Source organism: Myotis lucifugus, unplaced genomic scaffold, assembly GCF_000147115.1.
Source record: "Myotis lucifugus unplaced genomic scaffold, Myoluc2.0 scaffold_5, whole genome shotgun sequence".
NCBI lineage: Eukaryota > Metazoa > Chordata > Mammalia > Chiroptera > Vespertilionidae > Myotis > Myotis lucifugus.
The window spans coordinates 19,018,139-19,044,191 of NW_005871053.1; the positions used below are offsets into that span (position 1 = coordinate 19,018,139).

At 40.5% G+C, this 26,053-nt stretch overlaps 1 protein-coding gene and 1 non-coding gene across 6 annotated transcripts in view; one reads left to right on the plus strand and one right to left on the minus strand.

Annotated features, from left to right (window-relative positions):
* The window catches only part of RBMS1 (RNA binding motif single stranded interacting protein 1), a 92,941-nt gene that overhangs the window by 25,672 nt on the left and 41,216 nt on the right, over window positions 1–26,053 (plus strand). For all 5 annotated transcript variants that reach the window (XM_023745596.1, XM_023745606.1, XM_023745613.1 and 2 more), the window contains exon 2: window positions 22,228–22,286. In XM_023745596.1, the coding sequence (XP_023601364.1) occupies window positions 22,228–22,286 (59 nt within the window). The remainder of the gene's footprint in view (window positions 1–22,227; window positions 22,287–26,053) is intronic.
* Window positions 19,409–19,514, minus strand: LOC111823617. Its single transcript, XR_002826687.1, has one exon. It is a non-coding gene; the product is annotated as a U6 spliceosomal RNA (small nuclear RNA).

Below are 26,053 nucleotides of genomic sequence, written 5' to 3' on the forward strand. Positions count from 1 at the left end.
GATTAAATTAGAAGTTTCACCTTTTCATTAAGGGATCGACATATACTACTAATTTATTTAGCTCTGCCTTTAAAGTTTGGTTTGGTATCGGGGGGCGGGGCGGGGAGTTCCTGGATGGTGGTAGCTTGTATATCTTTATAACTTGCGTATCAGAAAATTCCGGTTGTCTACATCTCTTTATTGTTGAATTTGCACCTGCTTTAGATCTTTCCTAAATGTTGTTGATTTCTCATACTCTCAAACCTCCTATCATTTCTATCATTGTTTCTTTAGAGATCTTTCTTTCCTTCTTTTCCCTGTGCCAAGTCATCTGGTGTGTTTCTGCTGTTACTAGGTTGCTCATTGAGGAAGCAGAAGCCAGTGTTGGGCCTTCTGGGAGTATGTTTTGAGAAATTTTTACTTCTACTATCTTCCAGAATCTCACCTATAATATAAAACCCCAGCAACCAAAGGGCAGATGACCAGAACGACCGGTCAACCAGTCGCTATGTTGCTCACTGACCACCAGGGGGCAGATGCAGGAGCTGCCCCATGGTGGTCAGTGTGCTCCCACAGCGAGAGCAGCAGCTCAGAGGGCGGGTCCACAGCCACTTGGCTGACCAGGGTAAGCGGCACTCCCACAGCAGGCCCCAGTGCCTGAATCCGTGTACTAGGCCACTAATATTCGCCATAACAACATAGCCCAAAGATGTCCCTTTTTAAAGCTGTCAGTGAGATTCAACAGAATTAAAGATGTTTTAGATGATTGTCTTATGAGACTATTTCGATATTTTGGCTACCGTTCTTTAAATAGTTGATCCATTAATACATTACAGAAAGGAAAATGGTATGTTTTAATATTTTTTCTCCAAAATAATATATGCTCATAAAAAATGAAAAAATATATATAAAGTAGTTTAAAGAAGGTGCTAAGAATCAAAATTAATCCCATTGCTAAAGAACCCCTCTCCATAGTTTATTTGTCAATACTTAAAATATGTGTATTAAGTTAACCATACCTGATTCATAAGGTCAGGATAACACAGCATCAAAGTTACATGAGAGAAAGAGAGGGAGGAAAGGAGGGAAGGAGAAAGAGAGGAAGAAGGGGGAGAGAGAGAATGATTGATTGAGATATAAGAATCTAAGCAGTACAGGGTTCTGAAAGACAAGGACATGGTTCCATAGCTCTCTGAATATTGTGAATATTTAATGAGCACTAATGATGATTCACACATCACCAATCCAAAGATAATAAAATAAATGCCTTTATATATAGTTCTTTGTAATAAGAAAAAAAAAACCTACAAACTAAGAACTGGTCTTTTACTAACTATACCTTGTTGCTGTTTACTTTAGTCACGAAGGCTACTTCATATATATATATTTTTTTTTAATTGCATCACACACGTGTGTCAAGATGTGTGCATATACCAGGCATATTGGAGTTATTGTGCATTTTCATTTAGACCCTATTTACACACACAAACACATATATTCATTTTGCTATTTTGTGCACTCTACTAAGAACCTTATTTTAGAACAGTCCACAGTGAGTAATGAAAACACCCTTGTGTTTCAGTTCCTGGCACTTTAGGAAATATTAATTTACAACTGCTGTTCCCAGAACTTTTAGCTCACCACAAATGATTTTAGAGTATCAACATAGCTTTGTGATCTGTTTCTTTCCAACTGCATTAGAAACCAGGAAAAACAACGGGTCAAACCCATTGTTATCATAAACTTCAGGGGCTCAAAATAATTTGTTTTCCTGGAATTTTATATTGAATATTATTAAAGTAACTTGATCATCAGTTTAGAGTTTATGCTCATATTGTAATGTTATTCATAATGAAAATAAACTTGTTTCAGTAAAACAAAATGAGATTTGTGACAGGTAAAGGGAAAAGAAAGATAGCTATTTGGCTAACATAGCACAGAATTGTCCTCCAGAGTAGATGCAGCTGGCATCCTGACTTTTTCTTTAACTGCCCCCCCCCCCCCGCCCCCAGAGCTGAGGGCACAAGGAGGAGGGATGTGATTTGGCACAGGCAGCCCTAGTTCAGTCTGGCTCCCTGAAAGATCTTGGGCAAGTTGCTTTTCCTTTCTGACCTCAGTGTTCTCAGTCATACAGTGGGGGGATTAAGTAATACAACGTATGTAAAATTCTTCCTCTAGTGCTTTGCACAGATGGCATGGAACAAATATGGTTTCTTTCTTTCCTTTCCCTCGCCTTCCGTCCTCTTACTGTTGAGTAGTTATTGGATATTCCTCCGTGCTCATTCTGTTGTCTGTGCCTTATGGCCACCATCTTTCCTTTTCTTTCACACTTTAACTCTTTAAATCAGTCAGTTCAACCACCATTTATTGAGGATCTATTATGTGAAAGGCATTGTGGTAGAAAGCATAAGACATATAAATGAACTAGAGGCCCGGTGCACGAAATTCTTGCACGGGTAGGATCCCTAAGCCTGGCTGGCGATCAGGACCGATCGGGACCTTCCGGCTGCTGGCCAGGGCCTCCCTTTCCCGAGTGCTGGCTGCCGGCTGGGGCCTTCCTTCGTTGCACGCTGCCCCCTGGTGGTCAGCACACATAATAGCGAGCGATAGAACTCCAGGTCACAGGGTCGAACTCCCACGGGAACACTTTGCATATTAGCCTTTTATATATATAGATAAGATGTGGTTCCTATCTTTAACAAGATTATATATATATATATATATATATATATATATATATATATATATACACACTAGAGGCCCAGCGGGGATTGGGCCGAAACTGGCTCTATGACATCCCCCAAAGGGTCCTGGATGACGAGAGGGCGGTTCTCAGGTGATGCATCCCCTGAATCAGGCTACCTCCTCTCTGGTTCTGGGTGCATCACCTGAGAACCACCTGAATCAGGCTACCTCCTCTCTGGTTCTGGGTGCATCACCTGAGAACCACAGCTGCCAAGTCACCGCAGCTCGGCAGCTCCTGCATTGAGCGTCTGCCCCCTGGTAATCAGTGCGCATCATAGCTACCAGTCGAACGGTTGAATGGTCGCTTAGGCTTTCATATATATAGATGAGGAAAAGATGATAGACAGATTGGCAGATGGAAGGAAGGGAGGGAGGAAGAGAGAAAGGAGGGGGGGAGATAATGAGTTTGGCTTGAAGTTATTGTGTATTTTCATTAAGACCCTATTTAGATGGACAGTGGAATGTACTGTCATGTTTTTTACAGCACACCTATAAAATTAAATTGAGTATTCTATTCTGTATTCTGTTACCATCAAGCTATTATAGCAAAGGAAGAATGGAAAAGTTTGTTGTCCACTAGCTCCAGCTTTTCCAGTTGTATCATTAGATGGACTTCCTCAGAATTTTTTGTTATGTATCTTATAAAGATTTACAGAAAGCATTTTTATTGAATTCATCATGTATCCATTCATATTAAAAACTGCCTTAACTTTGGAAACTTTAATTTACAACTTATAACAACAGTTTTACTTTTCTGAATTTCTGCAACTTATTTTCTGCCTCACCTCTCCCCAAGGGGAGCTGTCACCATTTTACAATATTTAATAAGGAACACAGTCTTGGTACCTACATATCCTGTTCATTACTATCTCTAGAGCTTACTGCCCATGTCTGCTGTTGTATACCAGCTGGGAAATTGTTCCCAGGACCCCATGTACAGTTGGGGACATTGTCACCTGCACAAGAAATGCCAGCTCCCAGGAGGTGTTTGAGGCCGAAATCCATCTCACACTTAGTCACCAAGTCCTATGCCCGAAGGATTTCCTCCTCTCATAGAGAGTACCTTTTCTGGTCTACAAGAAGGTACCTTAAAGGCTAGCAGTGGCCCTGGTTGCTCCCTGAATATCATGTGGTCTCATATGGTTAACATAGGATGTCTGAGACAAGCAGAGGTCTCCAATTTGCAGGGCCAATTGGTTTCAGATTTAGTCAGTTCCTTGCTTTTTGACAGTGAATAACTATGTGGCTGTCCCCACCCCCATTTTTCCCTTGACATAAGGCTCATAAAAAAATACGTACCATTCTGACATGTGATCCTAAGTTATCTGTGCTATTCCTTCCACCCAAAGTAGATGATGAAAGCTCATTCAAAGCCCCAAGAGTAAGGATGGTGAGGGAAGACTTACAGAATGCTCTGCTGTGTGCCCCAAGACTTAATTTATACTGTGAGAGTAATCATCAGTTCTTACCAAGTAAGTTAAAAGGCAAATAAATACTACTGGAACTTTTCAATTATATCTTGCTATTCAGACTTCTCAAAGATTAGTCCCAAAACATGAATGATCATTCTCTCCCTTACAGCCGAGTTTAGAAAAATTACTTCAGAAGTGCAAAAGTTGGAATTTTGTCCTAATTTGTGTCCACTCTAAAGCAACTGCCATAAGCAATCTAAAGTCGTATTGACCAACTGTGTAGCCATGATTTAAACTGTGTCAGGCTTCTATTTCCGCTGGCAAGAGAAATGTTGGACTGTGGAGAGGCAGCCGCCCACATACATCCAGATCTGTGCGGACACTGTGGTAGCCATCAGCCACGTGTGGCTGTAGAGCACATGAAATGCAACAAGTCCAAATTGAGATGCACTGCCAGTGTAGAATCCACGCTGGATCTCAGTTACTTAGTAGAAAAAATGTACAACATCTCATTATTATTTTTATTTTTATTGCATGTTGAAATGATAATATGTTGGATATATTGGGTTAAAATATTAAAATTAATTTCATGTTTCCTTTTACTCTTTAATGTGGTTACCACAAAATGTAAAATTACATATGTGGCTCACATTTGTGGTTTGCATTCTATTTCTATTGGACAGCACTGGTCTAGGTATTTCAAGAGAAAAGGAGGGGTTGGAATGTGCATATGATTTTTTTCATAGCCTGTAATTCATAAAATACAATAATTTGTTCCCTCGTTGCTGGAGACCTGGGCTTTCTCCCCACTATACTTAGGACACGAATATCATTGATTACATGGTCTTTCAATCCCATGGCTGTTCTGTAGTTTACTTAATATTTGGATTACTTACAATATTTCTATATATTTTCTAGTGATCTTTGTACACAATCTTAATAATTTCCATAGGAGAAATAGTTTTAAGCTGCTGCTCCAAATTGCCCTTCAAGTGTGACTAGCTTACTGTTACCAAAGGTTGATGCCTCTTTTGCCATTTTCTTTGCAATGTGAGTTATCATCATATCCAATTTGATAGCATGTGTTATCTCTATTAGAAAAACAGCTAAATTTGACACTCTGACATGAGCTGCTCAGTGTAAAATAACAGAAAATGATGAAGGATAGCTTAATCTAGCCCACATTGGACACAGGTATGAATTGATTGGTAGTCTTTGCAGAAATACGGCAGACTCAGTGACCACTCCACATTATCTTTTTAATGAATGTCTGGTCCTCTTTGCCAGCCATGAGGGTCCCTAATGAGTAAATAATTTAAAATACATGGAATACCTGGCAGATTAGTCTTGTGGGAACCAATCCATAGATGTGCCCTGGAAGTGAAAGGAAACCAAAAACAGTTAACATTACGTGGAGTTTTAGAAGCACATAATGAAGATCCTGGGGGAAAGAGCCCTTCTCGACTTCGAAGTTTTTAATTGGCATGGCTACCTGGGATACAGTTACATCAGCATTGCAAGGCCAATTAGCCAAGAGTTCACAAAAATCTGTTCCGTGCCTTCTGCACTTGAGAACAAATGGAAAGAAACCGGGAACACACCTTAGCTTCCCTTCTTTCATTTAGCAAGAGTAGGAACTGGTGCGTGTCAAGAAATTGATCGTTGCTGTTGTCTCCAGAACATTAACATCTTTCACACACAACAATTTGAACAGTTCCCTGGGAGGTTGCTGCCCTGTAATTGTCATGTTCCAGGTTAGCTGCGCCGTTGTAACAATAAGAGAGGCTCAGCCAGTTGATGAATTGCTTGCTCCTGGACATTCGTGCTATCCTCTTCCTGCTACTCCATTCCTAGAGTAGAGCTTGAGGATACTGCTAATCTTTATATCTTTGCATTTTTTCACTCGGTTGATTAGTTTGATAATAAAATAAATATTTCTGAAAATATTCCCCCCCCCCCCAAAAAAATAATAGCGTATGCATACTCTTATCCCCCTTTCAGGCGATGGGTAGATCACATACCATTTCTCGAGAGACCGTTTTTTGTTTTGTTTGTTTTTCTTTTTGCTGAGCTTAATGTGTATAAGCCATATTCTTTAGATTCTAGACATCTTTTTTTCTCTCCTGCCTGTGGGTGATAGATTCTAATCCTCATTACTTTGCTTTTTGTTATGTGATTAGCTGAAGGGCTTTGGCCTTTATTTTCTGCGATAAATACCTTTTCTCCTCATTTCAGAATAAAGTCTTAGGTATACATTTTAGCTTTTTTGTTTGGCCCTATGACCATAGTTTTGGTTTTTTTCTCCTTGAATTGTCTATCCTGTGTGTCTACTTTTATTTGTATAAACTTAAAACGTGTGCTTTAAACTTAGCCTGACATGGTGGCTAAAGGGATGAATTTGGGGTTTAAATGTTTTAGTTTCATTTTCCTGAAGTGGATGGATGGTGTTGCATTATTTCCTTGGCCCGGCACACTCTTCAGGGCACAGGTCCAATCTTGGCTCTAGTAATGCTCTCTTCCCATTTCAGCCAACAGTTTCCTTAACACACATTGTCCCTGGAAGTGGCTACTCCGTGAACTTCAAGAGGAGCCGGACCAGGATCCTTCTTTTCACTGAGCACCTACGGGATCACCTTGTTTCCTTTCTGACCCCCTTTCTCCTGCAGAGCCGTGGGTAGAGGAGTCACTATCCCGAGTCACTCCTTCCTTTCTCTGTAGAACAGGACTGATCTCCTTTTCCAGGTTGTTGTGGGGCTTGGATGAGATACATGTGTGAAAGACTTCATAAAATGTCAAATGTGACAGTTCTTTAAAAGTTTATCATGAAAACTAAACACTCGTTAGAGCTTCTCTCCTGGTTCTTACTTAACTGCCCACATGTTCGTCGTACACTCGTTAGACATACCAATGCGTCATTCGTTACATCATTTGTTTACGCAAAAATGTTTGGTAGAGGTCCTAAAGCATTTTACTACATCGTCTTCTTTATTTCTGCAAAATCTCCTTGTGTGTTGTCTTGTTAGAGAAATGGGAGTCTTCTCTACTGTAGGTATATTGAGGATTCTTTATGGAAAAGGATGAAAGTATTTTTGAAACTGCATGCTCAAAATTACCATCATTGCTCAAAGTGGAATTTCAAGTGTCAGCATCTCATTATACATGGTATTAGAACAGGTGCTGTACCCCTCAAGTTTTCATCTGTTTTAAATGAATACACTTTATATCCCCATTTTCCTTATAGTTCACCATTCATGCTCAAGAGTTTCGTGGTTTCATCTCTCTGAAAGATTATTTTGGTTTTAAAGAGACTGGTTTGTTATCATCTCCTTAATTACCATTGCAGCATCTCTCTGATTCTTCTGTGATTGAATATTAGTGTGGTTTGTGCCCAGTCACTAGAAGGAAATTTAATTTGTCGTTTACTGGACCTAAAAGTGCTTATTCCTGCCCATCCCCTGCCCCCTACTTCACTTGCCCTTCATCCCTGCCCTGTTGCCTCTGAGGTGCATGCTTTGGGAAGACATGGAGTCTGGTCTAGGAAGTGAGCTGCAGCTTAAGGCTTTCTTTCTGAGTTCAGGTGTTTGTGAGAGGAAACAAGCAGGGCCTGGGGTAATTAGTACACCCAGGGAAGGCCTGGGAGTTAAGGGGGCAATTATCACCTTCCTCTGGACACCGTTTGGGAGAGACACTGGCCTGATGGGGCCCACCCAGGTAAAGGCAAAACAGATATTTTGGTTCCATGTAGTAAGCTGGGTACCTAACTTTTATTTAGGACTGGGTCTTTTATTTGATCCACCTTCTAAAATAGATACCATGTTCCTTACAAGATAGTGAGAGTTAGTATTATTAGGATCATAATATAGGTTATATATAATATGTACTTAGCAAATAAGCACAGGAGAGATAATCATGTCACATTTCTACTTTTCACTCTCAACTCAAGCTCAAACGACCTATCCTTCCCATCCCCACCACCCAGGGGCTGGGTCTCTAGGAACAGTTAACTCACTTCCATCCAGGTTACCTTCTGCCAGTATTTGAAGCCCATCTTAACCCCAGAGATGATACATTTACTCTATAAAGTAGGAGGCACTTTACACTTACCTGAAAAGAATTATGTGTGTATGCATGTATGTATGTATGTACATAAACTATGTTGTGTAATGAAGCTCTTTGGTTACTTCCTTTGACACTATGTCATTAGTGATTTTCTAGAATTACTCGGATCTTGGCTCCCTTTTGAGGATCCTATTTTTGCAGGTTCTACAGGACCTTAGTAAGGATCTATAAAATGCTGCATGTATGTTCAGGACCCGTTTTAGGTTGGCTGTGTATGCATGCAAGGTTAAGGGACAATGCTGGACATCCGGGGAGCCAAGGGTTGTGTTCTGCTGACTCGGCAAGACAGGTGCCGTAAGTATGAGGAAGCGTCCTTGCAGGTAACAATACCTCCTTCAGCTGCATCCCCGAGAGAACTAGAGGGAAGAAGGCTAGTCAGAAGCCTTATCCCTCTTCTCATTTTTTTTCATGTTTATTTTTATTGGGAGCATGGTCAATTCATACACAATTGTATAGAATTTATTGGGCTGGTTTTGTCTCAGTTTATAACTTGAAATTAAAATAAATAGAATGATGTGTGAGGTATGGTGTGTTTTTTAAGGTGTTTTCACCATTATTCTTTTACTCAGTCATTCTGTCTACATAACTATCATTCTTATTGACATTAATCTTATTGATCATCCAGTCCAGTCCCCTTCTCAAAGCAGGGATTCCAACCTGTAACCCATCAACCGGTCATCTTTTAGTAAGTCCCAGATTTTTGGATTTTAAGGACCAGTACACTAAACAAAAATGATTTCAGTTAGAGATCTCATCTAGAATCAAGATTTTATTTTGTCAAAAAGGACACACCTGAAACAACCATCATCTTTCATCACTATTTCATAAAAAGGACACTTTAATAGCAAAAATGTAAAAAGTATATAATCTTAGATTTAACTTTTTGAAAAATGCACCACACTTATTTCCTGCTTACCACTAACAGACTGCTGGTCTTGTCTTCCCAGGTTAGTTTTGGGAGACACTTCTCTGCAGCAGCATAAATGGCCCCACCCCAGATGGTCACCTGGCTCCGCTTGGACACTACCAAGGGCAGCAAACTCCACATCCTTCCTCAGAGGATGCTATTTCTAGATTTTTGTCAGTGGTGCTTGCTTTCTTCTGAGAGAGCTCAGACGCGGTAAAAAGAGGTGTCCAGGACAGATGTGTTCCATGTAGGAAGCCCTCGATGAAAGCAGGCTATCATCATTCATGTATTTTTTCGTCTACCCCTTTCTTCTGAATTTTGACAATTTCCTATTTGCCAGGCACTGTGCTGCAGCCTGATGTACAAAGAGGAAAGCAGTCCAAGGGCACCCGTGTTACAGGGACGCAGACATGCAGGTAGTGCGGCAGTTGCTGGGTGTCGCACCTGGTTCTGTGGAGACGCTGCCTTGGGCACAGTGCAGAGGCAGGGCTTGGCTCTGCCAGGGAAGGTCAGGAAAGGGTGCCGCTGGAGAGCTCTGTTAAACAGCGGCTTGCAGAATGACACTGAGTTTCCCAGGTGATGTAACAGCTTAAAGGTCAGGAAGTTAAGGTGGAACAGGGCCGATGCGGGGACTTGAATAAGGACGTACCGGCAAGCTGGCTCTCTGTGAGTTTGCTGTGGCTGTAACATGGGGAGATGGGGGGCAGGAGGAGGGCTTCAAACAGCAGAAATGGACTGTCTTATAGTTCTGGGGGCTAGAAATCCAAAACTAAGGTATCAGCAGAGCCATGTTCCCTCTGAAACTTGGAAGGGAGAATCCTTCCTTCCTTGCCTCTTCCTGGCTTCTGGTGATGTGCCGGCAATCCTTAGTGTGCTGGCTTGCAGCTGTGTCCCTCTGCCTCAGTCATCACATGTCACGTCTCTGTCTGTGTCCATATATCTCTCTTGTGAGGACACCTGTCTACCTTGGATCAGGGTCTACTCAAATGACCTCATCTTAACTTGATTATATCTGCAAAGACCCTATTTTATAAGATCACATTCACAGGACGGGCTTTTGGGGAACACGAGCCCATCATGGTGGATGTTGGGAATGAAGGCCCAAGAGCATAAGTTCTTTCCATGATGGAGATCATGTATTTTTCTCAGTGTGACCTAAGTCTGGTGTTTTGTTTGTTTGGTTTTGGCTTTGTTTTGTTTTTCCTTCAGGGAATTTGAACTTGTTCCCAATCAGAATAGATATTTTCATGTGAATAAGCCAAGGCTTTCCCCTAAAATTGTACAGTTGATTTTTTCCCTCTTGGAACACATATGGAAGACTTAACGTTTTTCCTATTAAATATTATAGTGTTGGCTGTAGCCAAGTACTCATTCTAGCCTGTTGAAATAATTGAGAACTATTTATTTTGACGTCTTACATTCGCCATCCCCCCTAGCTTTGGGACATTTATATATCGAATAAGTGTGCTATCATTTACCAGATTTATGTCCTTGTTTAAATGTTAAAAGTGCTGGCCAAGAGCAGAGCCTTGTGGCGCGTCACTCGAGGCTTTTCTCTGTGCTGACTGTGGCCACACTGACCAGCAGACTTGAGCTCAGTCACTAGTTTAACCAGTTACCCCTGCATCCAAACCAAATGTCCTCTTCCCAGACAGCCCCCAGGAGCAAGTGGTGGTTTGTACTTACCTCAGATCAAAATCTATCGCGCAGCATTCCCAAGCAGCCCTGTCTTCCCACCTGACGGGGTCATGTCAATAAGAAGTCCTTTTAGCCCTGACCTCCCTTCACAGTCCCTTTATTTGCATGGATAATCAGAACATCTGGAAAATGCAGTGCATTCTAGCTAGCTTGAGCGTGAGGCATATTATCTCCATTTGGGATATGGTAATTTTGCAAAACTGATACTAAAGTAACTTCCAGCATTTGGTTCTCTTTCATTCTGTTCTTATATCTATATATATAAAAGCCCAGCGACCGCATGGCGGAATGATCAAAACAACTGGTCACTATGACGCGCACTGCGACAGCCAACCGGCCCAATCCAGCCCTGATCGCCCCCCCAACTGCCCGCGGTCCCTTCCCCCGGCCAGTCTCACCCCTGATCAGCCCCCACCCCCTCTGGCGCAGCCCCCTATCGGCCCCCATCAAGGCAGGCTGGCAGGACCCCACCCATGCATGAATTCATACACCGGGCCTCTGGTATAAAGATAATTCCCTTCTGATTTTCTTAAGTGTAAAGATTATAAATTTTTAGAGCTGCACTACTCTGTTTTTGGAGGGGTTGTTTTTCTTTATCTACAGTGTCTAAGGACAACCTTATTTGGAGGTAAACCAGTAGGAAACCAATGTGGGAGTCCTATTTATCCATTTCCATCAGATCCATTCTAAGAGCCATGACCATTGTTACGAGTGACCCTTGCACAAAATAATCTAAGTGTAGAAACATCAACTGTGCTGGCAGGCTACAGTAGCATTTCCTTGCTTATATCATCCAAGTGTTTTTTTTTTTTAACTAGTGATGCATTAATATTATCTCCCCAGATGTCTTAGAGCTGAAGTGACTAAAATAGATATTTCGTTTCCAGTCTGTGCTTCAGACTGGCTTTTCAAGGTCGCGGGCAGTCAGGATTTATTACTTTAGAAAGGGATAGACTGACTGCATTTGGAAATCAATACCCTGGTGCGGTGCTTTGGATCAAAGCCAACGTGAGTGTTCAGTCTAGGAAATGTCCAATTTGACTGCTGCCTTCTGCAGCTTGTGTTAGAATCAAGAGACCTTTCTAGGTAATTTGCACACTCTTGTCTAATAGTTTCAGATAACTCTGTTTTGCTTCAGAGAGCATGTTTACTCTTACCCTCTGTCACGCTGTTCTTGTTTTGAATGAAGCCGTCATTTATGGTTTTCAGTGTGGGAGTTTAATGCATTCTGTTTCTACAGACTCTGACACAGTCTTTTGGTTGTGTATGTGTGTGTGTGTGTGTGTGTGTGTATGTATGTATGTAAAAGATTTCCAGTTTTGATTTCTTTTAAAAGAAACAACAAATGTAGAGATACTTGAAAAACAATCTAGGAACAAAAACTCTTCTAAGTTCTATAGTTTTCTTATTGATACTAATGTTTAATCCCATGTTAAACTCCTAAATGACCTTGGTTCCCTTGTGTGTTTTTATAACTAAATTGGTATAAAGTACAAGGCCATGTCAGTTTTCTAAGGCAAAATGTAATATTTCTCTTCTCCCCCTCACAGCCAACCTCTCTTAATTCTCCACACCAAGCATTTTCAGGAGAGAAACTATATTATATCTTTGTTTCATTCATTCAATATATTGAGTGGATACAATATACAAAGACATGTGCTGAAAAGTAACATAAAATGATAGGTCTAGCCCTGGCTGGCATTGCTCAATGGTTAGAATGTCGGCCTGCACACTGAGGGTTCGACTCCTGGTCAAGGGCATACCTGGGTTGTAGGTTCGATCTCCGGTCTGGTCAGGACTTGTGTCGGAGGCAACCAATTGATGTGTTTCTCCCCCCTCCGCCCAGCCACTCTCTTCCACACTCTTTGAAAATCAATGGGGGGGAAATATTCTTGGGTGAGGATTAACAAAAGAAAAAAAAAGGTAGGTCTACCTTTTCTTAACATTTTGTAATAGGACCACATCCATATTAAGGTAAAGAGGTAGCCTAGTTTAGTGCTCTCATGTGGTTAGAATCAGAAGGACCATTACTTGGAGGGGCATGGCAGAAAGGATAACATCTATTAATTATTGAATATCTATTATGTGTCGAGCACTGTGCCAGACACTTGACAATAATCTTGTGAGGTAGATGTTGTTATGCCACTTTACAGAATGGGTTACTGAAGCCAGACAACTACGCCGGCATCACAGAGCTTGTCATTGGCCAGATGAGAACTTGATGATAGGTCTTTGGTTGCAAGTCTACCTTCTTTCCAATATAACATTGTCTCCCTTATGAACATGAGTGAAGTGCTATATAAACATGAAGGTGAGGTTATCAAAGCAAAGAAAATATATTACAGGTTTTGGTGGGAGGGGAAGGGAATGTAAGAAATGTTCAATCATTGTCAGTTCATAAATTCAATTTAGAAATAAAAGACCACTTTCTATCATCAAATTGCCTTCATTATAAAAGTTAGACATTAGCCAGTGTTTGAGACTTTTAGGGATTCATTTCCGTGATAGATAATCTACATTTTACTTGCAAACTTCTGGATTCCGTTTTCAGTGTGTGTCATTTTCCTGTGGCATATGAGTACTTAGGATCCGTAATCTGGGTCTGGCCCTCTGGCTGCATCTGTCAGTGCTGCCGAACAGTGACTTGTGGCAAAAATAGTGTCATAAGATGATGTAAATGACCCCTTGTGCTAGGTGCTCTTAAAAGACCATAAAATAGTGTGAAGCTACTTTACTTTGATTGCAGACCATAATAGGCCTGATACTAAGCTATAATAGCAAGTCTGTGTAATAAATCAAGTGCTTTACAGGGTGCTTTTTATTTAGAAGAGAGGTATATGGTTTTCATATAATATGACAAAAATGCATCTTAGCCATTTTAATGGGGCAGTTTTCATGTACATTCTATATGAATTATTCAGTTCAAGGCATATATTCAATAAACAGCATCAATTGTTAGTTTTGTGTAGCATTTATAATGGATTAGCTGTGCCACTCAGAAACGTTGAGAAGGCAGATTAGCAGGAATGGTTTCTAAATTTAGTCAGAAGAGGTTATTAACCCCAAAATCGGGGTGCAAACTACCAATGTTATTTGTATTCTGAAAGGTTGTGTTTATCTTAAAATTTTAATGTTATGAAAAATCAGATATGTAGACATATATTTTTTCTCTAGAAAAATAGGCTATTTTGTCCCAAAGCTTCTGTAATCTATTCTTCATCAGCTCACATGCTATAGGGCACCAGTCTAACTGAGGGTTAGACTACTTAGCGATGGTCTGAGCTTATGCTAAGTCATCTCTTATCTGCAAGCTCTTAGGTCTGTAAATGCAGCTGAAACTCACTGTCCTTTCTAGGGCATCTCAGAAAAGTGAACCGTGGTGGTGGTACCTGTTCTCCATCTTCTCTACATTCACAGAGACAAGCCACCGGCTTTTCATAGCACAGATACCATGGGTGGTTTTTCTCAGAAGTCAAGTTATGCCCTTATGCCTACTTCAAAGAAGCCCTGTGTCTTAAAAAAAAATTTCTGTCCTTAGAATTTTTCCATTCGTCTTCTAGCTCTTCTTCATTATAATTTATTGAACTTGAGTGTCATTGCTTGAGTCAAAGATCAAAGAAATAACAATAACATAAAATGTGACATCTCTCTCTGCTAATTCTAGCCATAAGATTTTCATTAATCTTACTAAAATCTTGCTTTTGTCATATCATTCTGCAGTTGCAAAACCTCTGACACATTCTGTTCCCTAACTCCTTTTCTTGGAGCCCAAGTCCTGTAAGGACCTTTTCAGTCTCAGCTTGCACTGCCTCCCACACACAGGTGGCATTGGATTCTTCTGTTTACTAATATTGTCCTCCATAGCTCACCTGAATTTCTGCTTTCCCCAAAGTCTTTCTTGCTGAACTTGACCTTTATCCTATGTTTCTGCCCTCTTTCTTTGGCATTCACCATACAAGATCACAATAGTCTTAGTTATTTTTTTTAATATTAAAAATGCCTTACATTCTCCCAAAGATTGTCCCCCTTGATGGCAGGAATGGTATCTTATATATATTTCATAGGCCTGTGTGGTGAAGGGCATACTGGAAATGTGCTATAAATATGTGTGGGTTGAATTCTTGGTCTGGTCTCTTTCTTGACTATACTTGTGTTTCCTGTGTTTCATTGACCTTCAGCACCAGGTTTGCTTTTGACTTTTAGGGCTGTGGCAGCTTTTCCTGCCAGGCATTTTCCTCCTTCAAATCCTGGCTCCCGTTCCAGCTGCATAAGATGTCACTTCCTATTCCATCCCAGGGACCAGGAATCACTGATTCAGACACACCCAGCTGTTCAACACAAGTGGGATGGGCAGTTATCAAATGGGAGAGTTAAGCCAAAACTACTGGAATGAAAAGTGGGATATCTTTAATATTTAGTCTTCTAGAAACATTGAAAAATCTCCAGGGTCAAAAAGAAAGCTTTAGAAAATCTTTTTGGTATTGATTGCCTAATTTTAAAATCTACATGTCTTGTATCTCATCTTCAAATGCTTACCACTTCCTATTCCAAGTAAATGAAGTAAATGTATCCAGCAAAATTATTCAAGGTAGTGAGGTTTCAGAATACAAGGATAAATGACTTTTCTACTTTTCCATTTTTATTTCTCCAACAAACTTTTCTATCAGCAAAACAAATATAAGTAATTTATATTTCCTTTCCTTCCCCAATTCAACCACTGTTAGAAGAGCTAAAGCAAATTTTAGGAGATCCCCTTTTCCTGGGAGGCCATTTAAAAAATAAAGCAGCAGAGAAAGCAAGTTAGAAAATTACATATACAGTATCATTTTTGTGTGGGTGTATATGTATGTGTGTGTGTGTTTTTCCCCCCAACAAGTCTAAAATAACAAGAAGAGTTTTGGCTTTCAGTTCCCAAATCCATTCCTACCATGGGTTACTCCTTGTAAGCTTTAAAGGCATTTGTGCCGCCTCCTCCCCGATACTGTTGATATGTTCTGTTGGTGGGTTTCTTATTCCACATAGAACAGTGGTCTACCCAGAAAGTCAGGTGACTCCTTTCTGAATGGTATCACCATCTGTCTTGGAGACTGTAGCAGCTCGAGTCTGCCCTCATCCCTTCACTGGTTTGGAAATGTGCAGCAAATTCAAGATGGGAATTACTTTGAAACTTTGGACGCATCTGTGTTTGGTGACAAAAGTTTCTACAAATGTCAGTCAACATTTTGGCCAAAGCAGACTTCCTGCCTCCCATCTTTGCTGCTTTAGTGGGTCCATATTCACTCAGTTTCACATCTACATAGTGGGAGTCATACTGTACCTACTCAAAAGACTGTTGTGAAGTTTTAAATAGATGATCTAAGTCACTTAGAGCAGTGCTTGATATCAAATAAAAGCTGTATAAGTGTAAGCTGTTGCTCTTACTATTCCCCTGAATTAACTCACTAGGTCAGTGGTCAGCAAACTGCGGCTCACGAGCACATGCGGCTCTTTGGCCCCTTGAGTGTGGCTCTTCCACAAAATACCACGTGCGGGCGCGCATGTACAGTGCGATCGAAACTTCATGGCCCATGCGCAGAAGTCGGTATTTTGTGGAAGAGCCACACTCAAGGGGCCAAAGAGCCGCATATGGCTCCCGAGCCGCAGTTTGCCGACCACTGCACTATGTCACGCATGGGCTTTCCAATGTTGATGCTCATCTGAGAGCCACACACTCAGAAGTTTTGTGTGTGTTTTTCTCATTTCTGTCCCCCATCTCTCTTTCTTGTGTTGTCCATTTGCACGGGCACAGCATCTGTCACAGGATGAGTGAGTTCCTCTGTGTCCTTCAGAGACAGTTCAGCTATTAAAACAAACAAAACCATGAGCAGTATCCTACCCTCTTTCAGTCTTAAAATCTTTTTTTGTTTTACATTATAAGTATCTACTTCTTACTGTTGTTTCCTACACACATGCTTTTTCAGGTTTAATAATGTTCCTACAATATTCTAAAACTAACACAAACACTGCAGATGAGTCCATGGTGCCTTAAATGAATTTACCACTGGAATGACCAATGTTAAAATAACTTATCAACCATTATCGCCATCTGTCGGCGGTAGGTGGAGTGGACACCACTCTGAAGAGCCATGGCTTGTAACTGGGAATGTTCAAAAGCTGCAAGTTCCCTGGTAGAGGAATGAATGTGTACTAGTATATGTGTACGCATGCCTGTGCACACACATGTGTGATCACATTGGATAAAATCTGTAACGATTTGCATCAAAATGTTTTAATATTTATATCCAGGACTTCAAGTGATTTTAGTGTTTCAACCTACTTTTCTGTGTCTTCTAATTACAATAAGTATGCATTTCTTTTGTAATTAAAGTGCATTAACAAGAAGGTAGAATTTAGGAGGAACTAAATGATGGGGTAGCGGAGAAAATAAGCTTTATTTACTAAATGCAAACTAAAGTATACTTAGATTTTATATTATAGCAGATGAAAGAAGAGCTATAAATGGAAATGGTAGGGGGAGGATGGCTTAAGTTCTGGTGCAAACAAAAGAAATTTTGGTAGCAAATGGTTTTATCAGCCAACTTCACTTGGGCCAGTAGGTTTAAATGTGAGTTTTTACTTGTTATCCTCTCCCTTTGAAATTCTAATTATTGTAGTAGTCTCTTAGTTACTCTTTATCCTTTTACTGTCAGAGCTTTCTCTGGAGTGGATTATCTACTCTTAGCAAAGAATATTATATTCAGGTAGTCAGGCCTGTGGTCTGAGCCTTGTTACTTTGAAGCTGGATAAAGGCCAAAGAATCTTTATATTCACATTTTCCCCATAAAATTCTACAGCTTGCTTTCTTGGATACACATCTCCTTGGTGTTCTGAGAGTGTGAATTCTTACATCAGGAGGCCTGTTTCTCCAAATATATTGTATGTCCTTGTTACCTAATGTCTTTTGCTTGTTGTTGTTGTTTTTTGTTTTTTGGTGTTTTTTTTTACAAATTAGCTGAAAAGAGGAACAGGGGCGGCGGGGGTGGGGTGAAAATCCGGTTGCTTTATTAGTTTTACCCAGGTATCTGTTACTCTCACAGGCTATGATGATCAGCAGTAGAATTAGACTAAATGCTAGCCATCTGTCATGCTTCTCCTCCCCTTCCCATCCCTTGTCCCACCGTATTAAGTCTTACTGCACTAAAATTGGTAGGGGGAATGGTGGCCTCTCTGAACCCTCCACCTCTTGTCCGTTCCTTGAGGTGCCATTTGATAGACAGCTCTTCTCTGTATTCTAGCTCCTTTCTCCTATCGTCAGAACTGCTTGTTCTGTCCCCCAACATGGTGACAGCATCTCCCGCTGAGGCAGAGTCTGAGTGATGGAAAGTTTTAAGTCTTCCAGGTATTTTAACGAGAGCCTGTTGTGCTGTGAGTGGTAGAACTGAGTGGATGGCCCCAAAAACAGAGATTTTAGGAGAGGGAAACCCTGCACACCCTTTGGTAACTGCAGAGAAGCATCTTCCTGATCCATCAGATTGCAGGGAGGCCAGTATGCAAACGTTCCTCAGAGTGAAAACTGTCTTCTGACTTTCTGGGTAGTCATGGTCTTTCAGTCTTAAACCACAGATGGTGATGAAAACCACAGTAGGAAGTAAAACTGATACATTTCTGAACTCTTCCTATGCTCTCCTCCACCTCCCCCCGACACACACACACACATATTTATCCCTCTTTCAACCATCTACTACATGTCTATTTCTCATGTTTTAAACAAAAACAACATGGAAAATAAATCTATTCCAATATTGCAGTGGAAGATTTCATTTTGTTCCTCTCCTTTCATACTCTGTATAAAGAAAACGTTGTTTCTCAAAATTATGTTATCGATAAGTTACAGTGAGAATTTAAACACAATTCGTTTTTGAGTTTTGTGGTTTATAGGCAAGGTCTTAGATTCAAAACATTTATGAGCATTTCTTTTCCTATTTGCAAAAGTGGGAGTAACAGCACCTACCTCATAAGATTGCTGTGAAGTTCTTTAAGTAAGATCATACATACACTGTGCCTACAACTTAGAACTGAGTAAATATAACCCTCTTTCTGGTTTCCTATAAAATGGCCAACGAAGTGGTTGAGGAGATATGGGATGGATTCATAGAAGGACAGTGTTTGAACTGGTCCTTCAAATTTAAGCATGGGTGGAATGAGGGACATGTTTAATGTAAATGAATACAGCAGACAGGGTTGGAAGGACTAGAGGCTGGAGGCAAGGAAAACTATCATGTGCTCTTTGCAGACATCTAGGCACAGTGAAGGGAAGGAGCTAATATTAGACATATGTCGGAGACAAAACCCAGAAGGGTTGTTGACTGCCTGGATTCAGGAATGTCTAATAGATGATATCTCGCTATCAAATGAGAAAAGGGGAGATAAGAAAAGATGTTTGGGGTTCTTTGGGATGGGATTTAGAAAATAGTGGGAATGAGGTGAAATTTAACTGGATATTTAATTATCTTAATAAGATATTCAGATATTTAAGTTAAAAGAGGAAGAGACAAAAACTGAAACTTTGATGGGACTTTCTTTTTGCAAATATGGAACGCTTCACTTGCACAGGGGCCATGCTAACCTTACCAGTATCCTTCCAGTTTTAGTATATGTGCTGCCAAAGGGAGCACGCACTTTGATGGTATTTGAAAAATATCGTAGGAGGGGTGGTGGTTAGTAAGGAAAAATTGACATTTTCCACAAAGATGTATGAATTTCCTAGGATTAGGAAGGGTTGAGGACTGAAATAGGAAACATGATGAAAGTATTTGGTTAAGGAGGGAGAGGAGGAAGCTGAATGAACCAAGAACCACTGAAAGAAGGGCCCAGAGGTGAGTGAGGTCCCAGGAGAAGGCAGAGGCAGAGAAAGGTACTGGTCCCTTAGATGTGGAAGTGAAGAGTAATGTCAAATGTAGCAAAGAGATCAGAGAACCCAAACCAGAAGGGAGTGGCATGGATTGAGCATCAGTGCTCCCAAGGGTCCTTTCTCTTCCGCTTCCCACATTCCCTTCCTCCATGTCTTCATCTTTTCCATTGTTAGTGGGTAGAGCAGAACCAGAAGATAGAAGGCCAGCCTCTGACCTTCTCTAAATTTCTTTTTTTTTCTTTTTGGTTCACAAAAGACCATGTACTCTGCAACCTCAAGTAAAGTCTCTTAATCTCTGTGATTCTCAAACCCCTTATCCTAAATTGGAGTTATACCAACCCTCTTCCTTACTTCTGGAAAGGTAAAAGGCAAGGACACAATCTGAGAACATTTTAGCTAAAACTTGTACAAGTGACAGGATGCAGGTAAATATTAAGCATGTAAGTAACCTAGGGAGATAAATGATTGCTAAAAGGTGGTCTTTAAATCATGTGGGGTTTTTTCTGGTTTGCAGATTTTTTTAAATTATTTTTTTTGTAAGCTCAGTGACCTGTGTTAAGGTTGTTATTAATACTCAGAATCTCTACGGGGAATTAAAGGTGTTTGTGCAGCATTATGCCCCTTAGATGTAATTGTCATTTGAACCTTAAATTACCTTTACTTTCATGCCTACTAAGTAATCATTTGATTACCTGATTACACAGAGTGAAATTTAACTGAGGGAGAGAGGTGGCTCAAGCCACTTGTTTTGTCTAGATAAATGAATTTCAGCTTCTTCGGTGCATAAAATAGGAACCTACAACACTCAAAATGCTTTAAAATGCTTTACACAGATACTTTTTATTTTCTAAAACTTTTAGGAGTCTTTTTAATCCTCAAAATCAATCATGAGAAAGCAATATTAGAGAAAATGTGAAACTCTTAAAGTTTATATAAAGAGAAGTAAAATTTTGGAATTTACCCTGTATAAATGAGGAAGTGAGTCTCAGATACATGAAGTAAATTATGTACATTACCCAAAGTCCAATAACTTTTAAGAACTATTTTTAAAGCTTTCTTTTCTCAATTTCTAGAAGACAAACATAGGTAGCAATGCTTTACGTTGTGGTCTGGTCACTCTGAAAGGGTGTAGAATTAGTACATACATTTCAACAATACTACCATTTCATTTTCAGTAGCAGTGGACTAAATTTTAATGTTCTGAGTTTTTTCCTTCTTCCCCCAACTTCCATTTTACATTAATGAATTTGAACACATTCTCATAAAAAAAATCTTATACAATTAATGCTTAATTTCTCATCCATTGTTTTCTATTCTTGTCCATTTCTTGCATGCATACAATGCATGTTAGCGATATATTATTATTACTGAGTTAAAAGAAATGTGAATGAACTATTTATGAATAGTTATCAAAATCTTAGGTATAAAAAGAGCTGTGTTAAATTCATCAGATGTGTTAAACACATGCAAACGCACCTTTCTGTGATGATCTAGAGCTGTGTAGTGCTGTTTGCAAAACCTAAATGAATGGGTACAGTGCCGGCATTTTCCCCTCAGGATCAGTTTTAAAGGTTGTGTGGATCATAGTATTTTCCTTTAATAATTCAGTAGCCTTGCATTGGGCTTTGTATTTGACCACGGACATACTAGTGTTACTAGAACAATTTGTATGTTTGTTTGTTTGTTCATTTGTTTATTTTAGGGGGGGGGGAAGAAAGAGAGAGAAAACATCCATGTGAGCCCTAGCCAGTTTTGCTCAGTAGTTAGAGTGTCAGCCCGTAGACTGAAGGGTCCTGGTTTTGTTTCTGGTCAAGGGTATCTACCTGGGTTGCAGGCTCAATCCCTGGCCCCAGTTTGGTTGGGTGCATGTGGGAGGCAACCAATGGATGTGTCTCTCTCACAACAATGTGTGTGTTTGTGTGTGTGTGTGTGTGTGTCTCTCTTCCCACCTCCCTTCCATTTTCTCTAAAAATTGAATGGAAAACGTATCCTCAGGTGAGGATTAACAAAAAATTAAAAACATCAATGTGATGCGAGAGAAACATTGATTGGTTGCCCCCTATAGGCACCATGACCGGAGCTTAAACCTCCAACCTGGGTATGTACCCTGACCAGGAATCAAACCCACAACTTTTTGGTGTATGGGACGACACTCCAACCAACTGAGCCACCTAGCCAGGACAGAAATTATTTTTTATAGAGCTTACAGTCCACTTTTTTTTAAAAATCTCAGGATTGTTAGGTAAGTACCTCACTCCTCAAAGCGAAACATCAAACTGTAATCCAAAGATTCCAGTAGGAGGACCAGCCAATCCCTTTTTTAACTTCAGTTTTGAGTTTAGGATTCTCATTTCTTGTCCCCTAGTAAAGAACGTTTTGTACTTTGAAATTTGCTGATGTTTAAAAAGTATGTGTGTTCTCTGGACATTAATAAGGGTTCCTTGATTGTAACTTTTTCCCCCCTTTTTGTCTTTTAGATATGGGAAAATAGTCTCCACGAAGGCAATTTTGGATAAGACAACGAACAAATGCAAAGGTGTGTCTCCTTGGCTGATGATTTGCTCAACCGTATCTTTAGAAAAATGATGGATTTGTACATCTGATCTTTGGTTTCAAAACTACCTCCATTTTATTAAAAACCAAATCTTACATGTCACCCAGTTTCCGTCTTGCACAATGTCAGCATATTGCTTACGTTTGTCCCTGGTCGAGTTTTGGCTGGAAACCCAGCGGCAGCCAGCAGTTTGCCAGAATCCCAGATTTGACGCCAGTGGAGTTAACTTGCAAAATACTGGTTGGCATTTAGCCCCTGCTCTTAAAAGGAGAGTGGAGTTAGAAAATAGCTTTCTTTTGCTGAGCCTGAGGAGATTAGAGCCGCTCACTGAAGCCCACTGGACTGGACTAAAGAACTGAAAAGATTACATATTGTGCAAATTGGCTCCATTAATTAGAATAGAGTAGTTTTAAGCAGTACTTAATTACATGTTTCAATACTCCCAATTGTTCTCTGCTGAATGCCTGTTGACAATATTGGCAGCAGGGAGGAGAAAACCATTTTCACTGACCAAACTGTAATAAGGAGGGGAGGTCATACGCCCCTTTGAAATATGCTGCTGCATTAATTTGATGCACTGACCTTCAGTTTTCTGTGTAATTAGGATGAGCTCATCCAGCCTCATGAGCTGGAAGAGGCGTCTACAGTAGGCATCCCTGATGTTTCGTGGTTCTGACTTTTAATGATCCAGCATCTTAACAATAGGCATGTGATTTCTAGGAAAGGGGAAGAATGGAGTCAGCTGACTTTGAGTCTAACTACTGACCCCATGAATGAAAGCAGGTTGACAGGAATTGGCAGAGAAGGCAAATCTTCGAGTTAATTAGACCCCAGTTTTTCAAGTAGTGGTGACTGCTGTGGCTTAGCACAATTTGAAAAAAGGCAAAGAATGTAAATGAACCCTATGGCAGGGCCTGGCCTTAGAAGCCAGCCATTTCCTTTCATCTAGGCTTGAAGTGGTTCATTGTATTTCCGTCTCTTCTTCGAAGCTCTTAAATTTAAAGGAGCTATTGTTGCAAGTATCTAAGCCCATGTTTAATCAACATGGCCCATTAAGGCAGTTTTGCCCTGGGACAGTGAATAGAGCTGCTTTAAGTAGAGTGGTACTCAATAAGTTTTTTAATTTAGAGAGCTAAATTCTAAATTGAAATGTTTACATTGAATTGCCAAAATTAGTCTTATTTAACATATTTGTCAATGATTTGGGAGAGCAGGGACACGGAAAAATATCTTTGCATTTTATAAAGAAAAGTGGACTGTTGTATGTAAAACAGGAAGCTGATCTCAAAAATGAGTTTCAAACCAAGAGAAAAATCATAGTAGACAAGTGGTTTTAGAGATTTTTATAGTCTACCCTACCTTTTCACCCCATGGAAGGAAGGAAGGAAGGAAGGAAGGAAGGAAGGAAGGAAGGAAGGGAGGGAGGGAGGGAGGGAGGGAGGGAGGGAGGGAGGAAGGAAGGAAGGAAGGAAGGAAGGAAGGAAGGAAGGAAGGAAGGAAGGAAGGAAGGAAGGAGTCTTACAGTGTGTTAAAAGCAGAGCTGCCCTAGATAAGTGAGGGACAGGACCCAGAGGCCTCCCTGGTTGAATTCTCCAGCACAGCCCTACACTGAAGACTACCGTATACACTCTTCTCCAATGAGAACCTCTTCCATAGAACCCAAAATTCCCCCAAATGCTCAACACAGCCTGGAAAAGGTATGACTAAAAAAATACTAATGCTAAATCTAACATGTTGTCATAATACAAATCCATAACAGTTGGAAAGACAAGTGGAGAGATTTGTGGGGCTTTGAAATAAGGGTAAGAATAATTCAGAGCTGATTTTTATACAGCGTGTATTGAAACCTTTGAGATACTGCCTTGGGGGGCGGGGGCTATGGAGAGGGGGGTGATAGAAACCGTTCAGGACTCTGTCTCACACAGGCTCACGAATAGATGTCAACAGGTACCTGTTGGGGTGGTGGGTCAGTGAGAATAAGCTAGAGGAGAGAGAGTAAGCCAGAATTCATGTCCCGGGCAAGATGGATCGGGACAGCATGAGATTTTGTCATGCTGCTCAGAACAGTTTAAAACTTATGAATGGCTTATTTCTGGAATTTTACATTTAATGTTTATGGACCATGGTTGGCCATGTTTAACGAAACACGCAGATAAAGCGAAAGCACAGATAAAGGGGGCCTACTATATATATGGCACATTCAGGAGCCTCCTAAAAAAACTTCCAAAGGATTGATTGATCAGGACACTGATTGATTATTAATGCTTACAGAGTTGAATATAAGATCGGAATACACACTCAAACATAGAAACGGTTCATACCAAAGGAAAAATAGAGCTAAGAGCAGGAAACATACAGTTACTACAGAAATGGCCCTGTGTTTTCTAGATGCTGAAGCAAAAAGAGAAAACATAGCTATTCCCATGACACAGTCAATGAGACCCACAGAATCTGCGTAAATCAGAGTTACATGCCTGTAGTTTACTTGACAGTGACATAAAGAGAAATGGAAAGCATTAGGTTGCATGCTTACCTTTTCTATGTTTTCAGCTCATATTTATGAAACAATTGGAATGTGGCTGGAAAGACCAAAAAAAGGATGTAAACAATTAAATAAAATGCAACCATTATAGGTTTTCCTGATAAGGAAATAACAGATAAAGGAATACTAATAGTAGCTGAGAGGATAATAATTTTAACTACAATAACATCAAAATTGAGATCTTTCATTTATCATAATTTAATGACAACAGCAAAATTGGGGAAAGGAGGACTTAAATATCCATCAGCAGGAGTTACATCATTTCAGTGAAGTGGAGTGTTCATTTTGACCTGCTTACATTGTGTCTGGTAATAAAATATGTACACAAGTTAGAGAGAGAGGGTTTGTGTCTCCTGAGAGGATTGCACTAACAGCAGATTTCTAGAAAACACCCAAAATACCTTTAACCTGATTACTAATTGGGCAGTTGAGGAACATTCTCTGCTTTTACTGGGATCAGCCTCCTTTTATTTCCAACCTGGCTGTTTCTCCACTTCTAAGTCAAATTAAGCCTTATTTCAGTTCCATTCCAAGTAATAGAAAGAAGCTGCTGCTTATTTCAGCTTTAACACTCATCTCTCCTAAAACATTTATTTCTATAACAGGTAGTCTACTTTATTTCATTACAACTTACTTGGTTACCAGGCAATATTTTTGTTACTAATATTGCACACTGGCCTTCGAACTATTTCCGAGCTTTCTGTTTGGTCTTGTTTTATATATATATGATTACCCTGGGGCGTTCAAGCTGGCAGGGTAGAGCAGTTAGGGGGCGATCAGGCCAGCAGGGGAGCAATTAGGGGGCGATCAGGTCGGCAGGGGAGCAGTTAGGGGGTGATCAGGCAGGCAGGCAGAGGCAGTTAGGGGCAATCAGGCAGGCAGGCAGGCAGGCGAGCAGTTAGGAGCCAGCAATCCTGGATTGGAGAGGGTGCAGGCCAGGCTGAGGGACGCCCCCCCCTGCCGCCTCCCCATGCACAAATTTTGTGCACTGGGCCTCTTCTCTCTCTCTCTCTCTCTCTCTCTCTCTCTCTCTCTATATATATATATATATATATATATATATATATATATATATAAGCCTAAGCAACCGTTAAAATGGAATGACCAGAACAACTGATCGCTATGATGCATACTGACCACCGGGGGGGCAGATGCTCAACACAGGAGCTGTCCCCTGATGGTCAGTGCGCTCCCACAGGGTGAGTTC